The sequence below is a fragment of the Porites lutea genome, chromosome 4 (assembly GCF_958299795.1).
Source record: "Porites lutea chromosome 4, jaPorLute2.1, whole genome shotgun sequence".
NCBI lineage: Eukaryota > Metazoa > Cnidaria > Anthozoa > Scleractinia > Poritidae > Porites > Porites lutea.
Window position 1 is genome coordinate 4,415,279 of NC_133204.1, and position 12,848 is coordinate 4,428,126.

The 12,848-nt window shown below is 38.0% G+C and overlaps 1 protein-coding gene across 1 annotated transcript; it reads left to right on the forward strand.

The window, feature by feature from the left end:
- Window positions 1-1,208: 1,208 nt before the first annotated feature.
- On the forward strand, window positions 1,209-6,630 carry LOC140935338 (ras-related protein Rab-11A). Its single transcript, XM_073384890.1, has 6 exons — window positions 1,209-1,502; window positions 1,596-1,757; window positions 2,102-2,135; window positions 2,971-3,164; window positions 4,121-4,201; window positions 4,689-6,630. Exons 1-6 carry the CDS (start codon window positions 1,463-1,465, stop codon window positions 4,832-4,834), a joined length of 657 nt encoding a protein of 218 aa, XP_073240991.1. The 5' UTR covers window positions 1,209-1,462; the 3' UTR covers window positions 4,835-6,630.
- Window positions 6,631-12,848: the final 6,218 nt, after the last annotated feature.

Here is a 12,848-nt window from a genome sequence, read left to right on the forward strand (position 1 = left end):
CGCTTTGAATATAATCGTCTGTTTAACTTGTGCAAAAGTTCAGCTAAAACTGGAACATTGAAACAGAAAAGTGGAATCATTTTTAATTTCTTAGTTAAGCAATCAAACGTTCATTGTAAGCAAACGGCTTTGTTGTCCTGGAGGGGCACTCAATAATTTTTTATAAGGGGAGGCTTCGCCCCGACAGCCTTTTATATACCTTTTTTTACGAAAAGGGTGCCCCTTTCGTATACCTTATATTGAAAAATGGTACCCCTTTCACATACCTTGTTTAGAACTTTGCAGCCCTTTTAACTACTGTAAATGCACTTTCATTTAAATAGGAATTAATCACGAAAATAGAACGTTTTCTTGACTTTATAAAGCCGTAAAATCCATGTATTAGCCCTTTGGGCCCTTTCACAGAGCCAAATGACAGATTTCTCTGCCCTTTCATATACTTCTACGAGTAAAGTCCCTACCCTTTCATCAGTATACCTGCAGCCTAAAAAAGGTAATCCTTTCGGGCGGAGCCTCTCCCTATGGACCAGTATAGGGAGTAGCCCCCCCCCCCCGGGTTTGCAGTCTAAAAGCGTAACAGTATACACTCTGCGAACTGGAGAAAGACTACAAAATATTAAAGTGAATTTTGCATTTACTGTCATTTATATAGCACACCTACATTTTCGTTTTGAGGTATTGATTACTGCATAAAGCGATTTTCAAGCGTCTTAATTAGAGACTAGAGAGGTGTCCGTCTTACAGGGGTGTCCGTTAAGAGACAATTGACAGTACCCGTTATTCATGGTTTGATTACTCTTATTTCTACTTAGATTAGAACGTCAGCAAAAAGATTTGTTAAAATGGAAAACCATACCCACATATTATAATGTTCACTTAAATCTGTACAATTATGACCCTGGTCTTTTAGGTTAAATCTTCAACTGCCAAAAAGTCCCAAAAGAACTGAACTATGTTAAGAATAGTTTTGCTTTCACGGGTGTTAAACTTTGGAATTCTCTCCCTTCGAGTTTAACGGAAGAGACTTTTCTGAATGACAAAATTTCAAAGTTTAGATCAGGTCGTACACTGAGAATCGAGAAGTTCTTGGAAAGTGTGAAAGTGTGGCAGTTAATTAATAGTGTGACAGAATGTGTGACAGTGGAACGGGAGGTTTTTGCTGTGGTCTCGTTCCCAGGCGCTTAGATCATTTCCAAATTTGGAATCCTCCAGGCCCACTCCTGCAAGGGCGGCCATTTTGTATCGCTTCCGCCCGTTTGAAAAACTACAATCTACAAGAAATCCTTGCCATCCTCTGGCCTTTTTCAAGGCTTTTTGGTAATAGAAGATCGGAGATACCTCCTTTGACCTTCCTCGTCCCTATTTCCGGCTGTAAACGAATTTGCGAAGCAGGAGGCTGTGATAAGGTGAAGTAAGATTTGAAAGACGTTATATTTATCAGGATTTACCAAAGGTTACCGCTATGGGCACGAAAGATGACGAATACGACTATCTTTTTAAAGGTATGTATATTGTACATCTTGTTTTTGCCTATCGCTGGACAGATGTTCCGAGAACTTTTCTGACACTTTTTGTCCTGTCCTATGTTTCCACAGTTGTTCTCATCGGCGACTCAGGTGTTGGCAAGTCAAATCTTCTCTCTCGGTTTACAAGAAACGAGTTTAATTTAGAGTCAAAGTCCACTATCGGAGTAGAATTTGCTACCAGAAGTATACAAGTTGACGGAAAAACCATCAAAGCCCAAATATGGGACACTGGTAAGATGACATGGGCATTTTGTTTATCAGTTGCTCGGTTATTTGGGCTTGTAAATTGCTCGATCTTTTGAGCTGGTGTAAGCTTTCAACCATGGAGGGGGAGTGTTAGTTCTTCTTCCCCCGGAAGCTATGTGTTAACCGAGTTTTCTGACACTAGGAGAGCATAAAACTTAAATAGTTCATGAAAGGGAACTCGTAAGACAGCATTACTATTATGCCGTAAGTGTGTTATAAAAAATAATGATCAGGACTTATCACACTCTTCGTTGAATGCTAGAAATTGGCTTCACGAGTGTTAATATTGATCATGCAGTATTAACTTTCGCTTGTTTCACTTTTCACAGCGGGACAAGAAAGATACAGAGCTATAACAAGCGCGTAAGTTTTCCCGAATATCACGTATTAATTGTTATTGTGTCTAGTCTGCCATTGCGTCTTGTCACGAGCCTCAAATTGCTATTATTGTACCATTTTTTACTGTGCATTTTATACCGCCCTGTGTTAATGATACAGCTTACGAATTTGTTATAACTTGCAAAGTATTCCAAATACACAATCCATGATGTACGCATTTGTTGTAATTTTGTACACATGCATGAATGTTTCAACATCTATGACAGCATAGGTGTCAAACCCCAAATACTTGAACTTTATACAGTACATGGATGGTGTAGAACTCGACAGCAGCAGGGGCCTTTAGCTACTAAAATATCTATGTATTGAATAGAAAGCCTGCTTGACTTCACTAAAGCACAGGCTAATGGTGTAAGCAACATGGCTTTTTAATTTTCTGAGTAAAAGTTTAAAAAATTATTAAACAACAGAGTGTTCAAAAGCTGGCCAAGACTTCTTGATTTTCAGTAGGAAACCATTTCTACTTACCAAAGATCAAGTCATTGAAAAAGCTGTTTGGTATTTCTGTTTACAAGGTCTTAATGGTATTGTTGTATCATGGTGCCCCTTAACAACAGAAATAAAATGACTTTTGTGTTGCATATATCATTGCCAACACTGTATGCCTATTGTTAAAAGTTAAGTTTGTACTTGCACTATGTGGAATATCTTTCATAAAATTACAACAATCCTGAGCGATTCATCATCCATTTTGGTACCATGCAAAGAAATTACTGCTGGTCTCGGGAAACCTCTGTTTTCATTGGATATTTTTCATTGGGAAATCTCTGTTTTCATTGGATATTTTTCATTTTGATAGATATTACAGGGGAGCTGTTGGTGCCCTTTTGGTTTATGACATTGCAAAGCACTTGACATATGAAAATGTGGAAAGATGGCTGAAGGAACTCAGGGATCATGCTGATAGCAACATTGTGATCATGTTAGTGGGCAACAAGAGTGATCTTCGGCATCTGAGGGCTGTTCCCACAGATGAGGCTAAAGCCTTTGCAGGTGTAGTATTTTATAATTATAACAGGGTTGCTTTTCAGTGGGAAAGGGAGAATGCCATAGATTTACTGCATTTTTAAATTTTGGATTTAATAATTTGTTTTACACAGTGAGACACAGAAGTTGATTATTTAATAGTAATACAGTCGGGAAATCTGAAGTTCGTATGGGCCTTTGCTATATGCTGGGGTCTATTTAAATCCACTTGATTGACAAATCTTTCGTATTTTATTTTGTTGGTGTCTTTGGCTGTCTGAAGGGTAGACATCTCGCCCTTTTTCTTGTAACCTCCTTGATGGTGTCTCTGTTTTAACTTTTTTTCCTGCAAGTCACTGTACTTTACACTGCATACACTATCAAAATCTCATGTGAAGCCCCTGAAAAAGAATGGAAAATTAAACCTCTATTAAGTGGCCACTTCTGTTAAGCAGCCGCGGCCATTGTCATCACCTGTATTAAGTGGGCATCAGGCACTTGATACACTTAGTTTGGCTTCATGTTAACCCTTTAAGCCCCAATATCCACATGCAAATTCTCCAAACTGATCTCCATACATTTCCTTCATGGATGGGTTGAGAGAAATTGATAAAAGATGAAAGCATTGCCTCTTAGGTGATCATTTTGTTAATTCTCATAACCTAATCTCTTGACATTGTGTGGATATTGTTAGGAGAAAATTGATGTTGGTCACCACTGGGACTTAAAGGGTTAAGAATATGATGAAGGAAAATAAAGTCCGAGATAGAAAGTGGCAACCAATTGTGGACCAGTAATGCTTCTTCCGCTGCACGTTTGTTTCAAAATAAAGTTATGTTTAACTTCTACTAAACATTATGCTGATTTACGATGAACCTCTATTGAGTGGCCAACCTCTTTTGAGCGGCCACTTGTTGATACCCAAGGGTGGCCGCTTAATGGAGCTGTTTCAACTGGAACTGTTTTCCTACTTACAATTTCAGAAAAAAACGGTCTTTCATTCATTGAGACATCAGCATTGGACTCGACAAATGTGGAGGTGGCATTTCACAACATCTTAACAGGTTAGCTTCCAGCTTCTTAATGCATACAATACACATGTATAAAATTATTGTTTTATGACACTACCAATTTTTTTAATGGTCAAAAGTGGCCTTGATGTACATTGTACAACTAGTGCAGAAAGAGTTCTGGGCTTTAGATCATTTTTGAAATACATGTTTTTGTTTTCCTTAAATAAGTTTCGATCCTAAAGTATCACCAGAAATGAATTACATGCAGTACTGTCATAAATATTATTGCAAGTTTCAACCGTAAATTGTCATCTTTTTTGGTGATTATGTTACTGTATGTGTACCAGTTGGCTTTTCATGATATTAAATTATTTTTTAAAGTACATGTAAAGAAAAACTCTGTCCATATCTACACGTATTTCATATTTTATTTACTTAAAAAACATTTTAAACTGTCATTGAACCATGCATTCACATTCCTATATTATAATCATGTATTATATATAATTATTAATAATAACACTCTTTTGTTTGGCAGAAATCTACCACATTGTATCCCAAAAGCAAATTCATGACTCACCTGGTTCAGATGGAAACCAACCGAGTAGCAATGTCCAGACTATTCATGTAGAACCCACAACAGAGGCTGATCATAAAAAGAAAGTTCAATGTTGTAATGCTTGATTACCTAATTAAGTCTTAGTCTAATGTCAACCAATACATATTGGGCTATAAGCCTTTCAGTACACTGCCAATTGAACCTTTCCAAAAGTCTTGTTTATTTTCCCTTGATAGTATATTAATGTTAAATCGAATAGTCTATAGAGAGAGACTACAAAAATATTGTTCAATTGTCTCTGAAAATTGTCTCTTTTAGGGGAATTTTGTAACAGGTATCTTTTTGGGCGCTTTCTACTTGCTAAGCCTGATAGGCCTTCCTTGAAATACTATAATCTTCTCTGTGCACTGTATACAACAAGGCCAAGTTGTTTGAAGTATCATTTAATCTAATCCTGGGTGAAATTAACCTATGCAGAATTTCTTTTGGCTCATCAGTCAATCCTCTCCAGCCTTGTAGAGCATTGCATGATGAACCAAAGTACTATCTTCTTGGGTGAGACGGGTTAACAAGAGAAGCGACAGCCGGAAATGCTTCTATGTTCGCTGGCTGGGGTTAACACTAAAGAAGACAGGATTATTGCTAATTGGCCTTAAAATAATTATCTTGGCCCACACTGACTTTTTTGCTCTAGAACTACATTAATATTTTTGCTACTTTAACCTGCATGAATTCAAAGATTTTCATCAGCTGTAAAAGCCTACATGCTACCTCTGAGTTTTGATAAGGGTGACAAGAAGGCTTTCAGTTACAATAAAGAGAAAAGCTACTTAAACTGAGGTTACTATTGTCATGCATATGGTAATTTTTGGGAAGGTCTACTGGTATACTGGTATACTGGCAAGTGAAAATATGAACTAAATTTTATTTTGTATTTCCATCTTTTTGGAATGATTCATCTTTTCAATATTGTAACTTTTTTCCGGGAGGTTGAGTTTGTGAACTTGTTTAAAGAGGTGCTGTGGATATGCCACGCCTGAACTGTACCCAAGTTAATTCGCTGACCAAGGACAAGTTCTTGATTGTGTGTGCTTTCAAGCAGCCTGTCTTCTTTGTTCCTTTGGTTTTCATTCAGTGTTTTTTTTTTTCAGTCATTCATCAGTTCTTGATGATGATCACTGAGCTATTAATTGAAAAAGGCATAAAAAAGAATTGAAACAATGAATGATGCTTTCTTTTCTGGCATTGTGGCAGCAGGATGGGAAACAGGATGGTTTCTATTCTTTTTGTTCAGCAAGAGCCTATACCATGTTATGATTTGGGCATTTTCACCAAAGCTGGCAGATGGAGTGAAAAAATTAAAGCATCCCTAAAGAAGTGGATGAATAAGTGATGAGTTTCGGTGAAAAACAAGGATTTAGTGGACATTTATTCTTGATGTACTGTAATTGGCTCTTTGTGCAGGTACCATCAACTCAAAGGAATCAAAGGAACCAAACAATAGAGTTCTCCTGGGTGCTTTATTGTTTGGTTGTATTTTTTCTTTTGTTGTACATAATCTGTGCCTTGATACCTACAGAAGAAACCTAAATGGATTGCAGGTTTTTTCTGTTTTCTGTTTAGTTTTTTCTTCTTGTTGGGGATTTCTTTAGGTCTCAAGCTAATGTTCTTTTATGTTGACTGAGCTTTATTATATCTTCTCAATATCAAAACTGATTACTAACATAATAACACGATAAACTTGAGATGATGAAAGTCTCTAGTGTTAATTATATTTTGGAAAAATGTAGAATAAAGGCCTGAGTTAGCTTAGGCATCCTGCCTGCAATATACAGGATTATTGTGTATAATTCAACACATTGAATCTAATGACATTTTAATATGGACACATATTTTACGTTTATGTATACATTTGTTTCTACGTGTTGACTTGCTTGATAAAGGAGTGTTTAGATTAACCATAATCAGTATTTGAGGATCAGGTCAAAGTAATTTGTAATGTTATTGACTAAACTGAATGCGAGCAAAGGAAAATACATGGTCTTTGTGTAATTTTCAAGAAAGAGTTTTATTGAGAGACTATATGATATTGGCTAGACCCTTTTATGAAAGTTAAAGGTCTTCTAAACCCAAGTAATCTCTCTGTTCATCACAAACTTCTTGTGTTGCCTGTAGATGAAATGTGCAGGTAAAATATACGTTTCATCGTTTCCCTTACCGTGTCGATCCAGAATATACCCATGGAAAGGAAGGTGTGTCAAAGACTCATAAAAAGGGGCCTGTGAACAGGCACTCTGTTTGAGGAAAGGGTGAAAAAATCGCGAAGAAAGAGAACGGCACCCTTTTCCTTCCCTTTCCTCGCGATTTTTTCACCCTTTCCCCAGACAGAGAGCCTGTTCACAGGCTAATAAAAAAGCATTGTTTTATGTTAATTGGAATTTCCACATGTCCTAGGGAGTCCTCGAAAAAAATCCCTTCCATGGGGAAGGGTAACATCCTCGTAACCTTTTTTAATGAAACAGTATTCTAAACTGTGAATTGGGTTACAACAAATTTATGCAATACCACTGACTATTTTCACCGAGACCGAGAATTTTGCATAAACATTGTCTTGTTTTCTCTTGGGACGACTGTAATACCCAGGAGAAATAACCCGTTCTATGTCATGTGAAAACACCATTAAAATTCTAACATGACTCCGAGCTTCAGTTGTCTCGTAATTGCCAGAAGAGACTTAACACAAAAACAAACCAAACTAAATATAGAAAAGAGATCAGAAAGCCTCTGAGTCATGTTAGAATTCTGATACAGCTATTTCGAGAAAGGTTGTTGAAAAAATGTGCACGCGACAATCCCGAAAGGTAATATGGGATATGTTCAATACACTGTTCCTGACCGGCTGTAGCCGTCGAACCTACTTTTGTTGCTTTCCTTTAGCACTCGCAGACATATGCCCATGGCCTCTCTTGCCATTCTTTCAAATTTCTTTGAAAAACAGTAACCTGAGATCAGGCTCTATTTTCGTTTCGCTTTGAAAATTACATTCCGGCGGGCATGGCGAAACGAAAAGAGAGCCCAATTTTAGCGGTAGCTGTTAGAGAGAATGTATGAGAACCGCCAAAATTGGGCCTGTTCTCAGGTTAGAAAAACAGTGAACTCAAAACCACCCACAATACCTTTCGGGGTTGTTGCGTGCACTTTATCCGACAACCTTCCTCGAAATAGCTGTATATCGAACGTGGGAACATTGATTATGTAAAACTGGGGGGGGGGGGGAGGGGGCGGGGGTAAAAAAGGTGCGTTACTGGTCTTGGTAAAGTTAAAAATAATGTGCAAGCAGGCAATGGCGAACTCTCGTGTCTCCTTTCTAGATACAGTTCCGAAATGGAGAGTACCAGCTCATTCGCAGGCTAATACCGACCTAAATTCTAAATTTGTTCTATTGTCCTAAATCCTTAAAAAGGACGTTAAAGACGAGGCGTGGCTGGGTTGGGGGCGGGGGGGGGGGGGTGGGGACGGCCGGATTGTGGGTGGCTTTGCGTACGGGCAACTTTGTTCAGCTTTGCTCACACTATGTACCGGATAGAACCGGATAGCTTTGGCGCCGACACGAAAACCATAGCGGATACTGAGTGTCCACGAGCCAGCGAATCCTGTGTTCTGATTGGCTACCCAACAGGCAAGACGCGGACATATCGGGACAGTTATTTAAGGTGGCTGAACACTGTTTTGGCAGTTTGTGAGTATATGTCATTTGCCAAATCATGTCAAGAGCAATGTCGCAGCTCACAAGCTGAAACTTGGCAAGTGAAAAATATACTGATAAAAGATGCTTATTGACAGGTAAAATTTGACGATTTCGTAGTTTCCATGGCAACATGTAAGATTGAATACAACCTTTAAATTTCACTTTCGCTCAGTTTACATAAAATTCGCTCATTAGATTTTCCTATAAAACTTGCACACAGCTTACTATAATTAATCATTGCCATTTGAAACTTATTTGACAGAGTTTTAACAGACGAGTTTTTAGATAATCAATAATATGATTGTAGTGTAATTATTAAATGTGTCACAAAATTCGTCTGTTCAACTTGCATTTAAAAGTTCTCATTATACAAAATACGATAAAAGTAAAAATTCTGCCAAATAACGTAAATTTTAATAAGTAGATTTTTTGAGAAATCGTCTTCTGTGTACCATTGCTTTTTTCGCCGCCATGTTTGTTCACGTCTAATTTAAAACACGCGCTACCGCTGACCGCCCGCAAAACTGTGTTCAGACACCTTAAACGGAGTTTAGCCGGTATTTAACCAAACTGGTGCGTTCTAAGCCTTTTTCAGTTTACAGAACGCTTTTACGTCAACACCATTTATCTTGAACAGTTTCATGAAAACATTTAGCGTAGACTAGAAAAGCATTTGTCTTCTTAAAATAACCCATTGATGAAGATATCTGAAGGTCCAAAGATTTGTTAAACCGCGGTTTAAGTTAGACTTCGTTTAGATAATCGACCCATCTTGTCTGAAATGTCATCTGTCTCTTCGCCCCACCCCCCAACGGGCAGCAAGACGAGAGAGACTCTCCTCGCCGCCCGGGATTGCGCCTATGCCCCGAGACAAAAATTTCTTTTTGCATCATGATCGATATTTTACATTCTTTCGACCAAGATGACTGGACATTGGCTGAGTCCTTTTCTCATTTTTGGCTTTCGGTGGCCAAACAGTAAAAACCCGCGATTAACAACCTAACGGATCGCACACAAAAAAAGATGGGGGTGAAAGGGGGGTGGGGGGAGAGGTTGAAAGAAATTAGCGAAATTCTGTCTACAGCCACCTTTACACAAATCCCTAAACACAACACGAACAACAACAACAAAAAAAAGGTCCTGAAACTGAGCTCAGTAAAGAAGCTATTGGACAGGGGAAGTTAAGAGAAATTAATTACAAAATGTTTACTAACCCGCGGTTTTCACAACTCCAGGTAGATTTTAATTTTCTCTTTTCACAACTTCCTTCATTTGACGGGGAAGAAATTGACGGGACGCGGGTTAACTACGAGGGTCTTCTTTTCCCGCGGCCGCACGGTATAAATATGCCTCGTTCCGCTTTATCCCGTCTCGCGTCCCGTTACCACGGCTTCCAGGGGACGGGAAAATAAATGAAATAAAGAGCATGAAACAGGGTGAAGAAAAACGCTGCTATTAAAACGAGACTCATCAAATCGTGAAAAGTAAAACGACTGTTCTTAAGGAACTAAGAGGTTGAATAGGTCATTGTTAAATCAATAAAAGGGGACGAGAGGTATTGTCGTATCGTTCTTGTCCCATGATTCGTTGCAAACTGTTCTTCTTTTGGTACAAGCCAATCAAATTGTGCGCCAACACACCTGGTTTCTTCAGCTTAGTTTCTTCGCGTCAATTTCATTTCCGTGCTCAATTTGCATTTTCTAAGACAGAATTAAAGTAAAACCAACAATATTAATTTAATCAGATTGGCCAGCTTTCTCGCTGTTAAAAAAAACCCGTCTTAATTGATTGCTGTTGTTCGTCGATTGTGAGTTCATCGGCCATACAAACAAGAATAACTACGGACGCTTTCGTAGTTTTGTAAATGCACTCGCTCACTTGCTTATAATCCTACGAATATGATGCAGATGGTCTAAAATTTGACGGATGATCAGAGTGTTGTGCGCATGCATTCTTAAATGAGATCTCATTTCATTCTTTTTGCTGGTTGATCGATAAACTTCTAACCGTCCAACTTAAGTTGTACACTGATCTGCTGTCTCTGTGTAGTCTTCTGTGTAAGTGTACATAGATATGGCTTCATTACAACGGCTTCTGGATTGTCAGAAATGAGGGTATCTCGTTATAATCGTCGATCAAGGCCGCGACGGCTCTCTTTTCGAAAGGTAAGATTAAACCACGCTGCTTATTAAATAATTTTCATGACCTTACTAGGGAGTCATTCAAAGAGAAACGAATTTGGGTGAATACCGGCTTTCTGAAAATATATCAACATCTCTTTTGTTCAATCGAAATTACTGCTGAAATTAGAAGACAATACCATCGTATAATTTTTAAACACAATATTTCTAAGAAACACACTAGGTACTTCAATATTACAATGTGTTTATCCAACGTAAGTAATAGGCCTCAGTGCGTTTTAGTCGGGTTCTCAGGTCTCCTGTTGGATTTTATATCCCTTCCAACGGTGTTCCAAGCATTGTGAGCAGAAATGTCATGTCCTCGAAGGTCACATATATCATAATCACATTACGTTTTATACACAAAGGTAGTTTCCTAGTTCTGTGGTAAGAGAACAGCAGACTCAACTTCGTGCTTTTTACAGATAAAATGGAAAATTGCCAGCCTGGGCACAGTACACGCAGATGGCCAGTTTGCAGGGGCACCCAACGACAATTTTCGGAAAATATCTGTCCGGAAGACGATTTGAGATCTAGAATTTTTGGAACATTTGTTGAAAAATTTCTTGCTTGCCTGCCTCTCCGAGGATTTTCGAACATCTAAAAACTACTATCATTGCCCATTCATTAACGGATTATTACCTTTAAAACGTCACCTAGAATTTTCGGGAGCCTTTTTTCTGCCTGAAATTTTCGAAAAGATACGTTTTGATCCCTATGATTTTCGGATCACTAGACTTTCAGCTAGAAAATCCGAACAGATGAAAAATTTTTAGGGGGATAAAAATATGCCTATATCTACCGTTTAAATACTAAAATAAGTTTAACAATGCTATGTTTAAGTGGTTTTGAACTATATTCTCGTTGGGTGCCCCTGAGTTAAGTCTCCAAGGATGTTTGAATTGAGCGTTGACAAAACGCGAGCAAACAAATGTATACATAAACATCAAAATCACTCAAACTGTTCTTAAACATGGAAACTAAACTGCGAAGAGAAACGGCATTTATCGTTTCTTAGAAACAGAATTTCGAAATTGTCAACGCCAACTGACAACTGTAACGTCACCCATAATGTATATTATTGTGATCTTAATAATATTTTTGTTTTTTATCCGTTTTTATTCAGTCATCCAGGGACTTTGATAAATCGTCAATTCTTCGGTTCATGTATTATTAAAGCACGATCCCCACGCACCACAACAAAAGAGTCTCAATAGGGTTAACCGTTGTCCCCAAAACCGACCGAATATTACGTTTGAATAACAGAAAAAACTTCAACCACTACTAGCAAAACAATTAAAAAGTAAAATGATTGATAGACTTTATGCTAGCTATAATTTTTCATTTAGAGATTTTCGAGATCACTTGTTACGTCTGTCTGTCCGTCTTATCTTTTGAAGATTTTTTCACAAGATAGATCCTTAGAAAATAACAGACCCGGCCAAGATAAAGGCCCTGACAGACAATTGCCGATAAAAGCGTTTTGAAGCTAGTCTAGCCATTTTCTGGTCACTGTCTGGCCAAAAGGAACGAAAGATGCCCAAAACGCCCGTTTATTAGTCGACCACTACGCTGCCAGTCAAATAATAGCTTTGACATGCACACCGTAAGAGCAAAATTTCGAGATTTCGACTTTTACTTTTCTCTTTCATCCTTGCATCTTCTTTTGCATATGCTAGGTATTTACTAGGCTTCATTTCGGTGGGAAAAGATTTTTGGAAGACCTTTACGTTTTTCTTTGGCCTGTTTGACTAAATTATGTTCATTCGTATGCTTCAAGATTTCGGCTTTAGTTCCCCCTGCACAAGTTAGATATCAAAGTTGTCTTTGAACGTTACATGTAAAATTGATTTGATTGCTTTGAAATCAAGATCATGTAGGCTGGCTTAATTTAACACAACTTTAATCCGCCGCTCAAGTTGGTTATATGCATCGACTTATGGATGTATGAACCAAAGAGTTGCTACGGCCATGTGCAACCGTCAAGAAAATTATAAATTTTAATTAATAAAAGGATAAAATGAATGAATGAATGTATAAATGGATGAAGGAATGAACGAACGAACGAACGAACGAACGAACGAACGAACGAACGAACGAACGAACGAACGAACGAACGAATGAATGAATGAATGAATGAATGAATGAATGAATGAATGAATGAATGAATGAATGAATGAATGAATGAATGAATGAATGAATGAATTACGC